The following is a 20,427-nucleotide window of genomic DNA, read 5'->3' as shown; positions in this document are numbered from 1 at the left end:
CACCAACCACAGTAGCTGCAACTTGATGGTACGCCTTTGATTCAAATTAAGCCGACTACTGGGACTGCAGAGCTCAAGGTTATTGCCAGGGCAGATGTGGGAGGTTCAAGGGAAGGTGCCTGGTCTCTGGCCTGGCTTTGGGTTTAGGTTTGAGTTGGGTATTTGGATTGGCGGGCGGACAGCTGTCGGTGGCTCATAGACAAATTAACAGTTTTCCATGCGGTTGCATGCAGCTCAACTCACTGGCGGCAATGGCATGTGTAGAATTCTTAGCAGGAAATGAAGTGCAGCATAAAATATGCATGTGTTGTTAATTAAATTAATTCGTGCACCGCCTGCCGCCTACCGACTGAGATAATCAGCTTTATTTGGTGTTGAAAGTATTTCTGTTACCTGTCGGTTGGCCATTGTTGTCGATTTAGGAAATTACTGCGGTCTGTGTGCCTAGCCAAGCAAATAAATCAAATCGTCTCGCGCTCGCCGATGATGTGATATGCTCAAATCGAATCGAATGGAATCGAATTGAGGTAAATCAGATCGCGATCGGATCGAAATGAAGCCGAATGTAATGAGGCTGCAACAACAGTGAGGCACAACAGCATGATTATGCAAATGCAACAGCAACAGCAAATGCACCACAACACAGCGCCACAGCACCACTGCAACACAGCACCACAGCACCACCCACCTCCCCCTCGTTAGGCGACGGTGGTGCAGTTCGATATCGTGCGGTGGTGCGTCTATATCTATATCTATGTCTATATCTTTGTCTACATCTATACATTTATATTTGCTGCATAATCGCGCCCGTTGCATGTTGCACTCATTAATAATGGGCGCGTTTTTGTTACTGCATTTTATTGCACTTGCTAATCACGCGGCGGCCGTTAAATAATTGAGCTTGAACGCCACCCGGCTCGCACAATTCGTCCAGGATTTTGGCCACCTCGGTGCGTTTCGCTTCCGTTTCGCATTCGATTTGGGTTTCTTTTATAAGTTTCTTTTAGTGTTCCTCGTTAGCGCACTGTTTACCACCCCAAATCGCTCTTTATAGCCTATTATGTCACGAAATTTACTGGAATTTGGGGAACTAATAAAAATAGCTGAGTTAAATTATAAATAACAAACTGTGTTAAGTTACAAAAACATTTCGAAAAAAACTATTTTATTCTTGTCCAATAAATTATAATGTCTAATACAAATTTAAAAGAAATTCAATCATGAATCCAACAGTATTATAAAATTCCATTGAATTTACAAGATTTTCCGAGCGACAGTGCATGGATATGTATGTGTTTTCATCTTTTATTTATGATCTTAATGGCTAGGCACAGAATCGTATTCTATGGCTGGATAAGTTTAGTTCTAGGTATAGCTCTTATTTTGTTTTCTTCTACATGCTATTTACACTCATATAACTTTTATGGGGCTTAAGACTAAGGTGTGTGAAGTAAACCAAACGAACGTAAAACCTAACTTCATAATTGGTATCAGTACATTTGTTTTTGGGCACTATTAGCTAGTTTTAATGCAATGAAGAATAATGGGAGGCGCACTCAATGGATCATTCAGTCTCTCTACTCAAAGCCCGCCGGTTGCATGAGGAACTGGTGTTGGCTGCTCATTGCCGGCAGCTGTATGTCTTCCATGGTCATGGATGTCTTGGGTAGCTCGATGGTCTCCACCGAACCTCCCGCCTCTCCATCATCCCCCTCCAGCATGGCACTGTCGAAGCTCTTGTTCAGGCGATCGTGGAACTCGGTCATGGAAATTTTCTTGAGTGCGAATCGCTTGCCAAAGGTCTTCTTCACCTTCTGGCGACGTCTCTTCGACAGGATCTTGTTCTTGTTCAGACCATCGCTGAAGGATATGGCCCGGCGAAGTTTGCGACCCCAAACCTTGACTACCTTCACTTGGCTGCTGATGGAGCACTCCTCGCTGTCGTCCTCAGCATCGGCGGCATTCTCGTCGCTGGGTTCCTCGAAGATTGTCTCCAGATTGGTGGGCGTGAACTTTTTCATGCGCTTGTTGGTGTAGATCTTTTCAATGCTCTTCAGCGTTTGCGCATTTGTGTTCAGCTCTTTGCGTTGCTTCTTTTTGATGGGTTTCATGATGGCGCTGCAGATCCGGTTGAAGTTGTCCTTGGACACCCTGGCGGGCATCCTGCGACGAGACACGCCCGCTCGAGCTCCAAAACTGGAACTTCGTCTGGATGATCCACTGATGCAATCGCTGTCGTCATCGTTGTCCTCGCAGCGACTCAACTGCGAGTCCACATCGTCGGAGTCTTGCGATGCACTGCTGACATTGTCATCGGAATCGGGCGCAGCTATGGGCTCGGATGTGTCCTGCATCTCCTCCATGTCCGACATGGCCATCTCCTTCAGTCGCCACGAGAGATTCGAGCTGGTGGATGACCTGAAGTGAGGATTTTCAGGATAGTTCCTGGTAGATGTATTCTAGAGACTTACCTGTTCTCCTTTGGTTGAAACGTGATCTTGGCAAAGTCGTAGACAATGTTATCCATTATATTTGCCGTTGAACTCTAGAAATCATTCCTAAAATGCATATGTATGTACATGTAGTTTTCTATTGTGATGGAGAGGTTTATTCTTTGTATATTAGCTCAAAGATATCAGTAGATACTATTGGTTCTGCTGACTAACTTGAAATAGAGTTTTAGGACGTCAAAGATATCCTATAGTTTACTTACCTTTGCAAAATCGCGCATTTCTTGTTGTAAAACCCTTTTTTCTGCAGGCGTCTGTCTGAAAATGCAGATCTTTGTCACTCCGGGGGGTAATATATCGGCAATTTGCTATTTTTAAGCGAAATATATCGCTGCCAAATAGGGTTTTTCTGAAATCTGGGTTCAACTATATGCAAAGATGCCGCAAAGTTCTTTTTTGCGTACAATTAAATGGCAAAATTACAACTTTTGTGTTCTTTTTGTAAAATAAACAGCTTGGATTAGAGCTGGTTCAACCACTCACAATATTATCGATAAGTCGAGTAGTCGGCCAACAGAGATATCAGCTATCGATTTCGTTTTTAGTGAACCCAATATTCGCTACTTTCGAAAAAACATTTTGTCAGAATTATTAAATAGCTTAAAACCTTATCTAAGGTGCTGTTTTAGATCAAGATTCAGTGCTTCCTAGTGAAAATGTCAAATATTTTCAGCTCAACTGAGCAACGTAAAAATGTGGCAAGGCCGAATGGTTGGTGCACTCGCTTACTTAATGAGTGGTAGCACTGCTTGAAAGTAGCCGTTACATTTAAATAGTGTAAATTTATGCACTTCCGTTAAAAAAAAGGCATTCGCAGCTACGGTTTTATTTATATATATATTATTTATATTATATTTGTTTATTGTAAAATGTAATTATATTTGGGTATAATCCCGTTTAGAGTAATAAAACAAATATATTTTATTGTCATAATAAATCCAATTCCGACAAGCCTCCATTGATAATGGACACATTTAAATCTTATCGAAAGTGGCACTTTCCATTCACGATCCGCATACAAAACATGGACCGTGGTTATCTGAGAGTTGTAAATAATGTTCCCTGCGGATTATTTCGTTTCCGGTTGAAAAGAAGTCCTATAAAAGTGGGGCGTTTGTTTGTTTACTATTATTAAGTGTGCTAAACTTAACTAAGATGAAGGTGCTAGCGGTTCTGCTCCTGGGGGTGATTGCCTCCGCCACGGCTTTCGAGAAGGCGGTCTTCTGGAAGGATGTGCCCGTGGGCAAGGCCTCGATCGAGGGTAGGATCACCATGGGATATCCTGCCTACGAGGGCAAGGTGCCCTACATTGTCGGCTTGGGCTTCAGCAAGAACGGCGGTGGCACCTGGTGCGGCGGCTCCATCATCGGCAACACCTGGGTGATGACCGCCAAGCACTGCACCGATGGCATGGAATCGGTGACCATCTACTACGGAGCCCTCTGGCGCCTGCAGGCACAGTACACCCACTGGGTGGGACGCAACGACTTCATCGAGCACGGATCTGGTGACATCTCTCTGATTCGCACCCCGCACGTCGACTTCTGGTCGCTGGTCAACAAGGTTGAGCTGCCCAGGTATGACGATCGCTACAACAACTACCAAGGCTGGTGGGCCCTCGTCTCCGGATGGGGCAAGACCTCCGACGATGTCGGCGTCTCCGAGTACCTGAACTGCGTGGATGTCCAGATCGGCGAGAACTCCGTGTGCGAGAACTACTATGGCAGCTTCTCCGGCGACCTCATCTGCATCCCCACGCCCGAGAACAAGGGCACCTGCAGCGGAGACTCCGGCGGCCCATTGGTCCTCCACGACGGCAACCGCCAGGTGGGCATCGTGTCCTTCGGCTCCTCCGCCGGCTGCCTCTCCAACGGTCCCAAGGGAATGGTGCGCGTCACCAGCTACCTGGACTGGATCCGCGACCACACTGGAATCTCTTACTAAAATGGAGATGATTCAATAAAAATGCGCTAAACGAAAATATAAAGGGTTATTGATTTTCTTTACTGGCGATCAAGTTGCAGAAACTGAAGGTTGATTTATATATTTATTAGTATTTTCATCACATCAATCGAAAAATTGGTCCGAATATGGAATGTCATACCTCGCTGAGTTCGTAATTAAATTTCCAATCAGTGTTTTCAAAAAAAAAATTTTATTTTTTTCATATTTTTTGCAATTTTTGATGATGATTTTATCCTTTTGCCGAAAATCGATTTTCTGCGTTTTTGCGATTATAAATATCAGTATTTTGATCAGAACATTCGAAATATTGGTCCGAATGTGGAATGTCATACCTCGTTGAGTTCGTAATTAAATTTCCAACCAAACTGTGTTTTCAAAAAAAAATTCTATTCTTTTCACTTTTTTTGCAAATTTTGATGATGGTACCCCTTACAAAAAATGCGAAAATTTGGCCAAAAATTATTTTAACAGAGTCGTTCAAAAAGTGATTTGTTTGGTTAGTACTGTTAATTTGGAGTACAAAAATGTAATTCTTTTAACTTTCTGACCATTTTTAGCCGAGTTATACCGAAAATACCAATCGTAAATATTGAAAGTTTGGCGAAAATCGATTTTCTGTTTTTTTGCGAATATTAATATGTTTATAATTATATAATATATAATTGTCGTATAAAAGTACGAAGTATGAGCCATTTACAGTAGATCATAGATCGTAATATTTTTCTAATATCCTATTACAAATATAAAGGATAACAAGGATACTAAATACCAACGGATTTGGATGCATTATTGTATATCGTTTATTTCCTTAAATTGGCGAAATATATTAGTAGGAAATGCCAGTGTGGTCACGGATCCAGTCCAAGTAGCCGGTCACACGGGTCAATCCCTTGGGGCCGTTGGACAGGCAGCCGTCGGCGGATCCGAAGGACACGATGCCCACCAGGCGATTGCCGTCGTGGAGGACGAGTGGGCCGCCGGAGTCGCCGCCGCAGGAGCCCTTGTTCTCGGGCGTGGCGTAGCACAGGCTGTTCTCGGTGATGAAGTGGCTGCCGTAGTAGTCCATGCAGACGCTGTTGTCCGATATCTGGATGTCCACGCAGTTGAGGTAGTCGGTCATGCCGCTGGTATCGGAGGTAGCGCCCCATCCGGAGAGCAGGGCCCACCAGCCGTAGAAGTTGTTGTAGCGATCATCGTACCTCGGGAGCTCCACCTTGTTGACCAGCGACCAGAAGTCCACGTGCGGAGTGCGAATCAGAGCGATGTCGTTGCGCAAGTTGCCGGTATCGTAGTCGGGATGGGTAATCATGTCCGATGAGACGTGGGTGAACTGCGGCTGGTGGCGCCACACGGCTCCGTAGTTGATGTTCACGTAACTGGCTCCGTAGGTGCAGTGGGCGGCAGTGAGTACCCATTCGTGGCCAATGATGGAGCCACCGCAGTTCCAGCCACCGTTTCCGCTCTCGAATCGCAGGGCTACGATGTAGGGCACCTTGCCCTCGTAGGCGGGATATCCATTGGTAATCCGTCCGTTGATCCTCTTGTCCGCGGGCATGTCCTTCACGGGCACAGCCTTTTCATAGGCCGCCGTCAAGGCAAAAGCCGAAATTATCAGAACACCTAGCACCTTCATCGTCTTGGTACGTTTTCCACTGTTAGCAAATTCACTGGCACAACTTCTTATATAGCCTCCTGAATGAGTGGTTGTAAATATCCGTAATCCGTTGTGTCGAAGATTTACGATCTCCCTTCATATTCGAGCATTTGGACTTCCTCCTACTTTGTATATAACTTAAAAAAGATACTCGTAGAGTACCCGTGTACCTGTACCTTGTACTAGGTTCGGTGATGATTATGGAAAAGGTGGAAAGAAGCTTTTCCGAACCAAGTTCGTAGCCATCGGGTATTTGATAGTAGGGGATATCGACTATAGCGATCTCTCTTGTTTTTAGCTTAAAAGTATGCTGCAAAATATGTTTGTATTATTTTCTAACCAGTTCAAACCTAACCTGGCCACAGTTTTCCCAGAATCGAAGAGTCTCGGTGTTAGTTAATAATCGTTTTATTCATGTTGTGCTTAGTAGGAGACGCCGGAGTTGGTCTTGATCCAGTCCAAGTAGCTGGTCACACGGGTGAAGCCAGCAGGGGCACCGGACTCGCAACCAGCGCTGGACACGAAGGAGGTGACACCGATGAGCTTGCCGTCGCTGACAAGGACCAGTGGGCCGCCAGAGTCGCCGTTGCAGGTGGATGTCTTGTTGGGGGTGGCAACGCAAATCACCTTGTTGGTGGCGATCAGAGAGCCATAGGTGTCCTGGCAAACGGCGACGGACACAACAGAGAAGTTTTCGTACTGCAGGGTGCTAGCGACGCTGGAGGCGGCATCGGAGATCTTGCCCCATCCGGAGGCAACGGCGTTCTGGCCGGCGTAGGTGGAGTAGGTACCGGCAAGAGCGGGCAGCTCAACCTTGTTGATATCGGTGGTGAAGGAAACCGACGGGGTCTTGATCAGGGAAATGTCGTTCCTCAGCACAGCCGAGTTGTAGCTGGCATGCTGCACGAAGTTGGAGCTGGCAACGGTCTGGGTGAGCTTGGCGCTGGTGCGCACAGTGCACAGTGGTTCCTCTTGTATGGAGACGCGGCCATAAATACTTCCAGTGCAGTTAGAAACCTCAAATTTAACCTCAGGGATCCAATAGTGCTTCAGTAAGCATGGTGTAAAAATTGTTAGGATTGGAGCCCCCTTCCCCACCAAAATGCAAAAAAACCCCTTTTCAAGCACCTATAAGTAGGCAATAATTTTTTTTAGCAAATAAAACCAGGTTAATTCGTGTATATTTTTGACAAATGGGCAGGCAGACAAATATATATACTTTATGGAGTCTTATTCTTCTCTCTATTCTCTTCTTCTTTATTTTTGTTGTTTGGAAAAAACTAATGAAAAATATAAAAATGCATATTAGAAATTAATTTAATACTTTATTATTAATTTTACAATGTTTCCTCTAGCAAACTATAAACAGATTCAAGCAAAGTTGACTTATCCTTTTTCTCAAGGTCCCTCTGTCCGGTTATAAACGGATCGGAGCGTAGAAGGAGTGCATTCAAAATGTCGGTGTTTGTAATAATCCGTGACATTTTCCGGCTGTGATAAAGTCTACATTTTTTAATTTCTTTGTTGTTTGATTCCGCAGCTTCCTCGGAAAGCTCTCCAATTGATATAATTGCATGTTCTATAATTGCAGATCCATGAATTAATACCTTGTGAACTGTAGCCGGCAAATAGTACCATGAATATTTTTTTGTCAGTTGCTTGGCAGTTTCTAAAGCGTATTCATTAAATTTCTTGGCATTAATTTTGTAGCCCGATGCAATAGCTTGAAGTATAGTGGCACAACGATGGATCAAGTTTTCATCTATTCCTGTAATATCAGATGCCAATTTTGGATTAGAAAAGAATTTTCTAGCGACATTTCCGTCGTTTGATGATCCTCTACCCCCATCTCTGGGCTTGTCAACTATTAATCCCATTTTTTCGCGAAATTCTTTTTGAATTTTTTGCTTTCTTTTCATTACTTCCAATTTTTTTTCCGGATCTCTCACCTGCCACATCTTGACGGAGGACTTGTAAGATATATGTAAAAAGTATTCAAAGAAGCGTATTTTTGCATGAAGGGGAGAAAGACCAAACTCGAAATGTTCTTTGTTTACAACTTTGTTTAAGCATTTGTCCAAATCGTTCATTTCTTTTGGATTTGCACCACAAATGTAACATTTGGCAGAAGATGACTCAGTTAAGGCATTGCATACCTTTCCATCCACCATAGTCAGTTGTAAACTATGTTCAACGTTTATATTTCTATTATGAATAAAAATCACTGACCGCTTTAGAAGGTTTATTTTCTCTTTAAAATATCTCTCCTCATTGATAGAAAGTTGACTTGTCTCTTTTTGGAACTGGAAACGTATTGGCCTGCAGTAACGCGTTGAGGAGGGCCTGGGATTTTTCCAAATTATTTTATTGCCAGATTTTGAAATAAGTTGAAGTGGTACGTAGGATGTCACAAACAAGCTTTTGTCATCTAAATCATTATTGGAAAATTTTTGTTTGTATTCACTATGACCTGTACTTCCATCAAATCCCCATTTTCCAATTAACACCAAATTTTCAATAGAATCGTCATTGACTGTTTCCACAACATTAGCCTGTAGCTCTAAAATACTCGACGCTGTATTATCTAATAAACTTTGTAATTCAACTTCAGCGTGAGATTCGTCTACAGATATGTTTTCAGGGTATCTCTTTTTCTTTGAATTTAATATACGTTTATAGCATGGAAAAAAATCAAAGGATATTTTGCTGTTCACGAAGTTTCTGATAAGCAAATATTGGTTTTTAGACATAGCGGTCTCCATTAATAGCGAAATTACCTCATCGGGATCTGCTGGCAATATATTTTTCATTTCACATTCAGTGCGTAACGAAGAAATAGCAGATTCGTCTAATTCGGCCAGATGAGCTATACGCCGTCGCTTTGTTCTCGCCGAGGATTCCTCAAAATCAAGTTTTTGACGTCCACGATGTGGACTTTGTACCCTTTGCTGATATTTTTTAGAGATGTTTTTCACTGGAATTGATTCGTTTTGATTCAGCCAATCAGACTTATATTTGAGTACTGACGATTTCTTTCGATCATAGCGTGTCCAATAATCAGCAATTTGTTTACAAAGGTTTGGAATACATTGCATATGTTCGGTCAATTCAACTATGTAGCCTTTAGTCTTAATTTCATCTCGTACAGCAGTGATAATTTCTTGTATTTTTTCTGTATAGATACCCTTTTTTGTGCACCATAAATTAAAAATGTGATGGCGTTCAAACACACACTGATACAAATCGCCGTCTTAAGCCAAGTCAAATTTACACAGAAAAAATGACAAAATAATTAATTAAATGAGCATTGAAAATTTTACACATACACGAAAGACAAAATCACACAGACAGCACAATAAAAAGGCAAAACAGAGACTTCGTTGGCAAATTTGACTTTGAAAAAATAAGAGATTGGGTTAGTATATTAACGATAACAAGCACATCCGCAACTTTCCGCAAAATTCTCGAAGAGTTTTATTACCTCAAGAAACTCTTTAATACAATGACATAAACATTTATTTCGGGGTATCGGCGGGACACAACTAAAACTTTACGTAAACATGAAAAAGACGTTCACAAAATACACAAAAAAGGTTAAATCAAATATAATTACAAAAAAAGTGTTAAATCAATGAAATTAACTTAACATAATGAATTTATAAAAGTAAATACCTTCAAATTTAAACTGCATTTTAAATTATATCAATCAGATAAGTATTACTGACGCTTTACCTTTTTGAAGTTCGCTCTGTTATTAAGAAGAATGCAATTCGTCCAACTACGCTTCGCAAATGAGCTTGTGCTTGCGACTTCAATTCTATTTTTAGAAAGTCCCGTTAGCTTTCTAGAAAAAACCGGTTTTGTCTTGTATTGTCTGGACATTTTAGAGATGATTTGTTTACTTTTTGCGCAAATCTATTCTGGTTCATATTTTTTGAATTTTGGCCTCTGGGGGAACCACTGTGCAGTGGCTCCGTAGTAGATGGTCACAGCGGAGGCACTGTAATTATAATTTATAATTTAGCCAATTGTTGATCGTCATAACTTATGTGAAATGGAACTGCTTTAGATGAGCACGTTTTACTCACCCAGAAGTGCAGTGAGCAGCAGTCAGAACCCATTGGTTGTCGATGATGGAACCACCGCACCACCAGCTGCCGCTGGTGCTGGCGAAGCTGAGTCCCACCTGGTAGGGGAACTGGCCGGCAGTGGCGGTCTTGCCGTTGGTGATGCGACCCTCGATCGAGGCCACGGCGGGCAGGTCACGGGGATGGATCGGCAGCTGCTGGGGCAGCAGACCGGCGGAGGCGGTGGCCAGAGCCAGGGCGAATACTACGAGCACTTTCATGATGATGGTCGGAGAACGAATGATTCCTCACTGGCCGCGGCGGCACTTATATACCATTGGATTAATTGGCCGGGTCTCTTGTATTCTGACCAAGTCATTTCTGTTTATTCGCGTGAAATTTCTTATCAGTCGTGGCATTTGCACTGTTTTTTTTTTTTTATTGTTGCTCTTATTGATGTCGGCCAAGAAGGATGTAGTCGCACTTATCGGCTTTGATTGGGCGAAGCCCAAAATAAAAAAGAAGTATCTGCTCTTATCGGACTAGTGAGATTACACACCGCAGGCTTTCAATTAAACGCACTTCACAGGCAAACTGGCGGCAAACGTCGTCCACTCGAGTGATAAGTGATAAGTGATAAGCATAGATTTCGCCAAATGACGGCTGTGATATTTTTTTGACAAAATGGACGACATTGGCTGACTTTTGCACTGCTTTAAGGTACTACAAGTATATGTACGTATGTATATATAGCTGGGGAAAACCGGCTAAGCAAAATCGGTTTAATCGAATTATTTGATTACTTTCGGGTGCCATCGATCAGAAATTGTTTACGGCGACACTCACCGCAGTGGAGTGGCTAAAATACCCAGTGCTTATCTGATGGTCGAACCCAAATCGTATTAAGCATACGCAGCGGTGTGCCAAACTTGCCAACTCATTCGGGTGGGCGGGCAAAGATGACAGTGGCAAGTTGCTTGAATCTGGGAAATTGAAATCAAATCGTCTTACGTGTCGGGCATGCAAAAGGCATACCGGATTTTGGGCCCGGATCCTGCCGGACATTAGCACATAAAAACAATTCATTGGCTTTCGTGCTGACACATGTAGTGTGTAGTGTTGCTGTCGGGCAGTGACTTTTGTGGGCCACTGTGCGTGTCTGGGCCATAAATGCCAAGCATAAAATAGATTTTATCTTAAAGGAGGAGCGAACACTTTGGCCTGCAGTATTTTTCATTTATTTAATCCCTATATTAACTGCATTTTATTGATTTTCCCCTGCCGTTCGTTTGGTTTTCGCCCTGCACTGCTGAGCGTTTTTATGGTTGCTTCTTTCGCTGATTGCGGGAAATTTCGCTTCTTTTGTCTCAGACTCTCTGGAGGAACAAAGGAAACTAATTTTCCTGAAATATTTGCTCTCATTGTTTGTGGAGCAGCCGTTTTAAAGCAATCCAAAAACCAAAAATAAAAAAGGGTCGCACTTTAAATTGCTGACAGAGACGTATGTAACACACTTATATATGTGTATAAATGTATATTACGTATACGTAATGCTCTCACTCGACACACACGCTTATTAGACGCATTTCCGGCTGCGACAACGACAGCCTGAACAACAATGTCCAGTCCTCTTGGATAAAATGAGCATTCGGCTTACCCAGCCAGTTGCGTAGAAGGGGGCGAGTAAGAAAAGGACTCGAATATTCATCAGGATATGGCTACGCCTCTGGTTCAAGTGGATACGAACACAGTTGGGGTCAAGATAATAGCAAGTAAGAAAGAAGGAAAGCGAAGAAATAATTATACAATTTAACTAATATATCGATACAGGTTTTCATATTAAACAAAGTAATTTTTAGACTAATTAAAGCTTTTAAAGAAGTGCAAGTAGCTATGTTAGTAAAGTAGGTTTTTTATTCCTTCATCATAATACAAAGAACCATGACAATATACATGATATCTTGTTGCTACAATTGCGACCTCCGCTATATATGTGTGTAAAAGTCCTTAGGATGGCATTTGAAATGTCGCCCGGCGTGCGCGCTTCTTTGACGAGGAAAAGGAAAAGGACGAGGACGACGACGACAAACAAGATTGCAGCAATAAAATTTCGACAAGTGAACAACAAATGATAAACGAAGCAGCAGCTTGGGATAAAAAGCAGCAGCGCCAGCGAAGGGAGCAGTTCCCGGAGAGGTCAGTCAGTAGGTCCTGTTGGTCCTGTTGGGGAGCACTTGAAATGCTGGTGGCTGGCCAAGGACTCCGTCCGGCTCACTTCAACTGGGCTTTGGTCCTCGCCGGGACGACCATCTAATGTGAGCCGCATCGATTACGCTTCCACTGGCACTCGGATTGTGTGTTTTGGCTGTCGCTTTCCCCCCAATCCAATAATGTTGAAACAGGCACTTGGAAAAATATATAGCAAAGCACTGTTAACGAGTACTTAAAACGTTTTCAAGGTACCCATCGAGAATAATAGCTGAATCCTTTAGAAATATAATATAATAAAATATAAATATTAATTGGACATAGACTAAGTATGAGAAACTGCTATGTGATGTGCTCCGAATCATTCTGTTTGCTTTATTTGTTAATAATTTTAGTTCGTAGTTTTGAGCAGTGCAGCAAATATCGTTGAGCTAAGTTTTTTGTATTAAATTGTGATGAAAACGTCGCTGTGCCTGCGGTCAGCTCAAGAAATCCGTCTCCGACTCCTTGTTGACCAGAATTAATGACAACTGTCTGGCCCAGCTGACCCGCCCAGAACTGCTCTCATCTTCTGTCGCCGATGACTTATCACAGGGAACTATGTCTATTTTCAGCTATAATTCAAATTGCTTTTCGGGATGTCAACAGCAGCCGCCTCATTAATCATGCCTCCCGGAATAGTCATAGTCTCACATTGCGTATGAGTAATGTCCTTGCCAGCCACCTTTTCTGCAGGTTCCCAAACTTGCCAAGCAACTTATCGCCTCATTTTATATCATCCCCATTTTCCAAGATGTTACTCAAACCTCTGCGTAAAGTGCATTGCAAAAGTTTGCCATATAATTCTTTTTTTCTTTTTTCAAAATGCAATTTGCTGCTGCATTTTGCTTGGTAAGTAGAGATGTTAGAGTGACTCACGTTTGAAGGGGGGAACACCCTATTCCTCAAAGCTGTGAACCAAGTTAACCCAGGACTTAGCAGGTCCCGGGAATTGGTCAAAGTTTTGTGTTGCAGTTTGTCAACTCGTTTTTAATGCGCGATGTATTGAAAAAGTTTGATTAGGGAGCAGCTGGCAGTCTGAGGACTGAGCACCTCTTTCCAGGTGCCGAACACCCAAGCTGAGTGCAACTTCCCACCAGAAAAACTTGGGTAAAAAGGGAGCTTAGCGGCATTGCACATACGCCCTGTTGTCCCGCTGCTGTGACGTCGACCAACTGTCAATATTCTGACACAAATCCGGCGAACAGACGACAAACACAAGTGGCCACCATTAAATTTTATGCGCAGGGATCAAACTAAGTTATTATATGGGTATATGGGGATACAGAAATGTGTATATGCATGAATATCGACTTGGCTTGGCAAATATTTGAGAAAAACGCACAGCGTGGACAATTTTTGCCGTCTCTGTGATTTTCTATCAATAAGCTGACGGCATCCCGTCGACTTTTGCATATGAGAAGGCTCAGTCTTTTTCCAGCTCGAAATATATAAATATAAATTCCTGCCATGCAAACAAATCCTTTTCGATAGATTGCTTTTGGCTGGGCTCCTTTTTTTTTTTTTCTTCGCCACCGTCGCTTTTTATTATTGTGTGCCAACGCCAGGGATTTTTGTCTACTATGACAATTGGATTTTCACGGAGTGAAAGACGAAGTTGGGTTGGATGTTGTGTGAGGCGAAACAAGTACGTGTCCCCATTGGAGGTGGTACTTCTCTGCTTATTGGCATTGGCACATTGGGGTATCAAAAAAAATAATAAGAAAAGGCGAAAAAATGATTTCGCTCGGCCCGCATCAATGACTTGTGAATACTCACTGCGAATTCATCCTATTGTTCCGGGCATTCTTGGCATTGAACATTGCAACTTTCCTTTGTGTACTTGCAGTGTCTTGTCAGCCAGAATTTGAATGCAGTCTGCAGTCTATTTTGTTATAGGGGGTTAGGGGAAAGAGACTATGGAATAGTTAATATCCTGTGCAGATTGCTCATTCAGTCGGGAATCTCTTTTGTTGGGACTTCATTAATGCCTCGAATTTATGCGATGCCCCTTTTGAAATATCTCCACATTCCGCTTGATGTAATGTTTGCCTGCTGTTTTGTGTTGCGAAAATATATAACTACACATCAAATTTTAGCATGCAAATATTTATATGAATATGCAGCTGGGTCTGGCAAATGCTTTATGGCTTATAAACATTCTGTTTGCCAATATATTTCCTTTTTTTTTTTTGTATTTTTTGGTTTTTGCTGTGGCTCGTGCCGCACTTGCTCTTGTTGTAATTTCGGTTTATTGTTTTCTATATATTTTTCTGCTTGAACGCACTAAAAGCCACTCCACTGCCAGTCAACCATTCAATCCACCTTCCTCTGGACGGGTTCCTAGCATATTTCCTCCTCGATGCCGGCATTTGTTTGTTTTATGTCTTTATTCTGTGCCCTGCCGGAGGAGCAAAGTATTATTATTTTTTGCCCTGCTCCTGCTGCTGCTCCTTTCCTTTTTTTCACTGAGTGATGGCTCTAGGTAATGCCAGGATACCAAAAACCAGGATGGAGGCATGGGGATTTCGGTGAGTGCTCTCTGAGCGGCTTTGCATATGGCCGTGAGTGTGTGGACTATCTACTTGATATGTGCGGAGCTTTTGTGCGAAATTTTCGAGACTCAGAGATGTTTCAATTATTGTTACCGTTGTTAGCCCAAAAGCAAACGCACTTCCTTAAGTATTCCTCGAGTTCCGCATACTCCTATAGCCAAAAAGTAAGCCATTAACTTTTGCCGTCAATCAATTGTCACTCCCAAAGGGGAAAACAAAAAGGCTGGATTTTTCATGCCACATGAAAACAAAAGGCACGAGACCATGACAAGACATTTTACTTTCATGTGAATGAAATGAAATGAAATCAAGAGAAAAGGGGAAGTATGCTTTCGACAGATGATATTGTTGACTGACGATTGCTCTTACAGGCGATTTGTTTGGTTTAATAACCCCAGAAACTGAGAATGTTTAGATTCTAACAAAATCGTAGTTATTTTTATCAGTCTGAAAGTTACAAGCTGATAGGTGGCATTTTTGTCTGAGACACTGTCACAATCTAATAATCTAAACATTTAAGTTATTTGCTGAGGTGAAGATACCGCCTCTTATTTTCAATAGGCTTCCAGGAAAATCTTCATACTACTGATAGGAAATCAATTTTTATCGTAAAAGAATAGGTTTTAATGTGTTAAAATTAAAAACTATCTTATCAATGGGCAGGCACTGGAGGCATTTGAATTTGAATGAATTGCATAAAAGCAGTAGCTATCTTATCAGATAATTCGTAAAATTACTTTTCCATTGAGAATAGATACAAAAGTATTTGTTATTTATTTGCACAATGGCATCAAAATATAAGCCAGTGGCTTTGCCTTAAAGTGGGGAAATTAAACAACTAAATGGCTTGAAACTAAACTAGAAATCTGCAGTGTTCCCAGCTCATCAAACGAACCCACTTGGAGCAGAACAAGTATCGCCACTCCATCAGAAGTCAAGGCAGATGGCGAACCATCCAAAAACTCTTTGTCTCCAGGTCCAGAAAACAACAAAAAACCAGCGAACTTTGCCGTCAAGTCATTGTGGTGGCTGTTGGGTGAACTTGTTTTTGGGGCGTTTGGTGGTTCGAGTGGTTCGAGTGGTTCGAGTGGTGGAGCCACCAGCAGAGCCACACCAAGACCCAAGTGCTGTTTGGATTTCATTATACAATTATCTTGTTACCAGAAATAATGGTGTCGAGCCGGGCAACATGCCAAAAGCATTCAATGAGCCCGATGCGCCTTCCACTTACCCCGGCTGCCATCTCGGTGGGTGGTTGCTCCGTCAGTCACTCCGTCTGTCAGTTAACCCATACCCATGCCCATCCGAGTCCAACCCAATCCCTGCCAGACTCACACACATGTGTGGAAGTCGGATGCTGAGCGCGTTAGGAAAAGCAGGAAGTCATTAGCCGAAAAAACTCTGGTGATGGCGCTTCCAACTGGGGTTGCAGGCAGCCAGTAATGCGATAAATAAATGAAAATGTTTGAGTTAAATGAATTAAGTGTGTGATACTGGCAGTGTGTGTGTGTGTTTTTTGTGTGTGCCTGTTGGTTTTTGGCATGGGGCTTTTTTGCTAGAAACACTTTCGGTGTTGTCCTGTCATCGCAAGTGACTTGGGGTGGTTACTCGCAAGTGCTGGAGCAATAGTAATTGTTCGCCGCTTAATTAGCCGAACATCGTTCCAAGGGGTTAAGAAAGTGCCAGTCAAAGTTGCCCTTAAGTTAAATTATTTCTCTGATTATAACATTTAAATCATTAAGGCAGAAATTCATTGTAATGCTAGTTTTCCTGAAGTGGTTACGCAGAAATTCCAAGTAATGCGGTTAGAAACAGGTTAGAAACGGTCAATCAACAGGAAATCAAAGTTATTTAATATGTTTTAAAGTCACGTAACCGCACACATGATAAAAGCCTCTTATTTCCATAATTTGGTGATGCCTTTCATTTGGTCAGTTAGTTTAAGCGTTGGTGCTCAGTGAAGCTTAAAGTGGTTAAAAGTTAAAGAAACGTTTCACTTAGTAAGGACTAAAGTCTCTCTTTCTGATTTTAATTAACCTATCTATCTGATTGTTTTTTCTATTAGAAAAACCCATGCCTCATCAACATTATTAGTGGCTAAAACTATTTCAAGTCATGGTCATTTTCGCAATGTGCTGACCCCGAAATGCTGAGCTTGCAAATTTGTAAACGTCTGATCTGCTTTTTTTTGATTTTTTCGGTTGGCCAATTTGGACTCCATTTAATTAATTATGTAGCCGAGTCATGGGCCCGCCAAAAATCGTTAATTAAGTTGATTGCTTTGAATTGGCTGGCATTTATTAGCCAGGATTGCGTTGTTGACTTGCCGCTCGAAAAGTCCTTTCGCCCCACCCGTTTTATTTGGCCATAATTGATGAGCTGACAGTACGTTAATTGATTTTGCTCTGCGCTCTGCGCTTAGAGCTCCCAGTACGGAGGCGAGAATTGATTTTATTAGCTGCCACATGAACCGAACATAAATATTTAATTGGTGCGAACTGGGTCAGAGGTCAAAGGGAAGTCGCACTGATATCAATGAACCAAACTGACTTTGAATGCCCCGCTCACCGGAACTGTGAAGATTGAACAAGGAAACTGGATAAAAAAGTGAATCAACGAATGTGTTCATTATCAATCACTCTCATGGGAAAAATTAATAAATTGAAATTTCGGATTCAGATTAATAAAGCTAAAATTAAGAAATATTTTATATAAATAAATACCCTTCTGCAGAAAAAGTTAAAGAGAGATATATCAACTGTGAATGTCAGCCAGCTGGTAAAACTGGTAACCAACAGAGCGAATCAAACAAAACCACTTGACCAACTGACTGCCATTGGAAGCCAACAGAAATGGCCAAAAACGAAGTTGACTTCAATCAGCAGCGAAGTGAAGTTTGTGGCCAAGAAGGAGGCGAAGTTCAATCAGAGCATTGCGACTGCGAAAAGTGGATTTTAAATAAAAAACTTTGGCCATAAACACTCGTTGTCCGCTTTCCGGGTTGACATTTTAACTAACTTTGCCCACATATGCACACATACCCATATACTGACTGACGGCGGTAGTAACTTGTGCGTTTTTTATTTCGCCTGGCTATGTATGATATTTTGTCATATCTAAACCACAGAATACGAGTGCAGGAAACTTTTTGTGCTGTCATAAATTTCCGCAATGCAAACATTTATCAGACCGACTGGACCCCTTAACCCTCGACTGGGCGTGGGGGGTCTGCCCTGCCCTGCCCTGCCCTGCCCTTTCCAACATCCAACATCCGGCATACGGCATCCACTTTCAAGCTCAGCTGCTGCTATTTTCTCTGACTGACTTTGTTATGTCTCTGGATCTGGGTATCTGGTTTTTGGTTCCACTTTCTGTCTCCATCTCTATTTTTTGTTGGCTCGTGTTGAGTAAATGCTTTTTATGCGGCACCGCAGGACCATCTGGTCCTCACTGGATTTTGGGCCACCACCTGCCATTCTCACCACATATGTGGATCCCCTGCACTGTTAGAAAATGCGTTGGAAAAGTTCTGCAATTACAATTGATGGGCTGCGAATAAAAGGTGATACATGTACGGCAACAACTTTCGTCATTTCTTTAAATGCCTCGTAATAATTCAACTGTTGACATATTGTCTGCGTTTTTCTTTTTAACTTTCACTTGAGCGAAACTTTTACTCATTGCATTTGTTTTTTGTTCATTTGCCTGTGAACTTTTTAGCTTTTATTGTGTCGCTTGGCAATTTAATGAATTTTAATGAGAACTTACCCGCTGAAAGGCAGTAACAGCTTTTTTAAGCATTTATGCTCCCAAAATTACAAATACCACCACAGAATTTTTTATAAATGTTTTATTTTATTTATAATGATTTTATTTTTGAGCGAATAATATATGCCATTAATTAATACAAATACTTTTGCCATCTGTGCCATATATGGTTCAAATTTGCTTTGCCTTTCCCCAGAATTATAAAGTCTTTGTTTTAGTCGATAATCGTTTTATTAATTTTTTTGATGTGCTTAGTAGCTGATGCCAGTGTTACTCTTGATCCAGTCCACGAAGCTGGTCACACGGGTGAAAGCAGCGGGGTAGCCCTTCTCGCAACCGGCAGCAGCACCGAAAGAGGTAAGACCGATCTGGACGGAGGAGGACTTGAGGACCAGAGGACCGCCGGAGTCACCGTTGCAGGTGGACTGGCCATTGGTGGTGGAAACGCAGATGTTGGAGGAGGTCACGATCGAGGTGCCGTAGGTGTTGGCGCACACAGAGTTGGTGATCACTGTCAAATCGACGTACTGAAGGTTGGTAGCCACGCTGCTGGAGGAGTCACTGGTGCGTCCCCATCCGGAGGCGACAGCGGTCTCGCCGGCGTAGGTCGAGTAGGAGCTGGCGATGCTTGGCAGCTTGGCAGCTTGGATCTTGCTGGAGTAGGTGACGGCGGGGATCTTGATCAGGGAGATGTCGTTGCGCAGGTTATTGCTGTTCCAGCCGGAGTGGATGATGATATCGGAGCTGGCGACGGTGGTGGTAACCTCGGCGGAGGTACGCACGGTGGCGCCCAGGTAGACAGTCACGGACTGAACACTGCGATAGATCAATTATACAATTGGTTAGGACGGCAAAGGCCAAGGAATTTTCGGCTATCCTTCAAGGGACACTTACCCATCGGTACAGTGAGCAGCGGTCAACACCCATTGGTTGCCGATCAGGGAACCACCGCACCAGGCACTGGACAGAGCACTCAACCTCAGGGAAAGTCCCACCTGGTAGGGGAACTGGCCGACGGAGGCGACGCTTCCTCCGGTGATGCGACCTTCGATGCTACCCACCACGGGCATCTCGCGGCTGCGGTGCTGCAGCTCCGGCTCGGGGAAAGCGGAGGCGGCCACGGCCAGGGCAAGGATGATCAGGAACTTCATCTTGGGAATTGTTGCTTGTTCAGTTAAAGGAACTCAACTGCTTGGCCAAGGCCCAACTGGTCCCTTTTATACTGGCCAAGTCGCGTCTGCGATTGGCTTGCGTTTCAGAAATAGAGCGGTACCGATTAGATAGGACCACTAAAGTCGGTTTGAACTGCCTTATCTGTGGAGATTTTGTGCAGAAGATACGAATGAATGAACTTCAGCCACACGGTCGCCAAAATTACTTTCCCAACCTGTTAATCCCGATACGGATCTAATCTGGACTCCGGGCCACGAGTCAGTTTCTAGATCTTGCCGTTGCGATACAAGAAGCCTGGCATGCGGTTGCTAATTAATTTGATTAGTTTTACACCTGCAAGATATATACATATATATATATATCACTATAACAAAATTGGCAAAGGTTTGCTTTGCTCTTCAGCGTATCTTCTAATTCCCATAGTAGTCGAGTGCTATCTTATCGCCTGTCTATAAGGTTGAGAAGTCGTAAGACCACTGTTTGGTAGG

The 20,427-nt window shown here is 42.8% G+C and overlaps 6 protein-coding genes across 7 annotated transcripts; 1 reads left to right on the top strand and 5 right to left on the bottom strand.

Annotated features, from left to right (window-relative positions):
* Positions 1 to 1,148: 1,148 nt before the first annotated feature.
* LOC120449664 (protein tantalus) lies at positions 1,149 to 2,999 on the bottom strand. Its single transcript, XM_039632264.2, has 3 exons — positions 2,714 to 2,999; positions 2,472 to 2,558; positions 1,149 to 2,418 (listed from the first exon to the last, which is right to left on the bottom strand). The coding sequence occupies exons 2-3, from the start codon at positions 2,525 to 2,527 to the stop codon at positions 1,578 to 1,580; spliced, it is 897 nt and encodes a 298-aa protein (XP_039488198.1). The 5' UTR covers positions 2,528 to 2,558; positions 2,714 to 2,999; the 3' UTR covers positions 1,149 to 1,577.
* A 646-nt stretch (positions 3,000 to 3,645) lies between these two features.
* Positions 3,646 to 4,497, top strand: LOC120449911 (serine protease 1). Its single transcript, XM_039632602.1, has one exon. It carries the CDS (start codon positions 3,666 to 3,668, stop codon positions 4,452 to 4,454), a length of 789 nt encoding a protein of 262 aa, XP_039488536.1. The 5' UTR covers positions 3,646 to 3,665; the 3' UTR covers positions 4,455 to 4,497.
* A 754-nt stretch (positions 4,498 to 5,251) lies between these two features.
* On the bottom strand, positions 5,252 to 6,124 carry LOC120449828 (serine protease 1). The gene has a single exon (XM_039632477.1). The coding sequence runs from the start codon at positions 6,106 to 6,108 to the stop codon at positions 5,302 to 5,304; it is 807 nt and encodes a 268-aa protein (XP_039488411.1). The 5' UTR covers positions 6,109 to 6,124; the 3' UTR covers positions 5,252 to 5,301.
* A 397-nt stretch (positions 6,125 to 6,521) lies between these two features.
* Positions 6,522 to 10,503, bottom strand: LOC120449309 (serine protease 1). 2 transcript variants are annotated; one of them, XM_044006079.1, is made up of 3 exons: positions 10,218 to 10,503; positions 10,095 to 10,129; positions 6,522 to 7,082 (listed from the first exon to the last, which is right to left on the bottom strand). In XM_044006079.1, exons 1-3 carry the CDS (start codon positions 10,475 to 10,477, stop codon positions 6,553 to 6,555), a joined length of 825 nt encoding a protein of 274 aa, XP_043862014.1. In that variant the 5' UTR covers positions 10,478 to 10,503; the 3' UTR covers positions 6,522 to 6,552. The 2 variants fall into 2 exon arrangements, with proteins under 2 accessions (XP_043862014.1, XP_039487635.1); XM_039631701.2 differs by having other exon boundaries at positions 6,522 to 7,087; positions 10,100 to 10,129; positions 10,218 to 10,501.
* Positions 7,442 to 10,088, bottom strand: LOC120449308. Its single transcript, XM_039631699.1, has 2 exons — positions 7,765 to 10,088; positions 7,442 to 7,708 (listed from the first exon to the last, which is right to left on the bottom strand). Coding segments are annotated over exons 1-2 (1,461 nt in total). The 5' UTR covers positions 9,225 to 10,088; the 3' UTR covers positions 7,442 to 7,707.
* An 8,475-nt stretch (positions 10,504 to 18,978) lies between the features above and the next one.
* On the bottom strand, positions 18,979 to 19,961 carry LOC120449593 (serine protease 1). The gene is made up of 2 exons (XM_039632158.2): positions 19,661 to 19,961; positions 18,979 to 19,582 (listed from the first exon to the last, which is right to left on the bottom strand). The coding sequence occupies exons 1-2, from the start codon at positions 19,915 to 19,917 to the stop codon at positions 19,018 to 19,020; spliced, it is 822 nt and encodes a 273-aa protein (XP_039488092.1). The 5' UTR covers positions 19,918 to 19,961; the 3' UTR covers positions 18,979 to 19,017.
* Between the last annotated feature and the right edge of the window lie 466 nt (positions 19,962 to 20,427).

The sequence above is a fragment of the Drosophila santomea genome, chromosome 3L, assembly GCF_016746245.2.
Source record: "Drosophila santomea strain STO CAGO 1482 chromosome 3L, Prin_Dsan_1.1, whole genome shotgun sequence".
In the NCBI taxonomy this organism is placed as follows: Eukaryota; Metazoa; Arthropoda; class Insecta; order Diptera; family Drosophilidae; genus Drosophila; species Drosophila santomea.
This window is presented reverse-complemented; position numbering and strand designations above follow the sequence as displayed.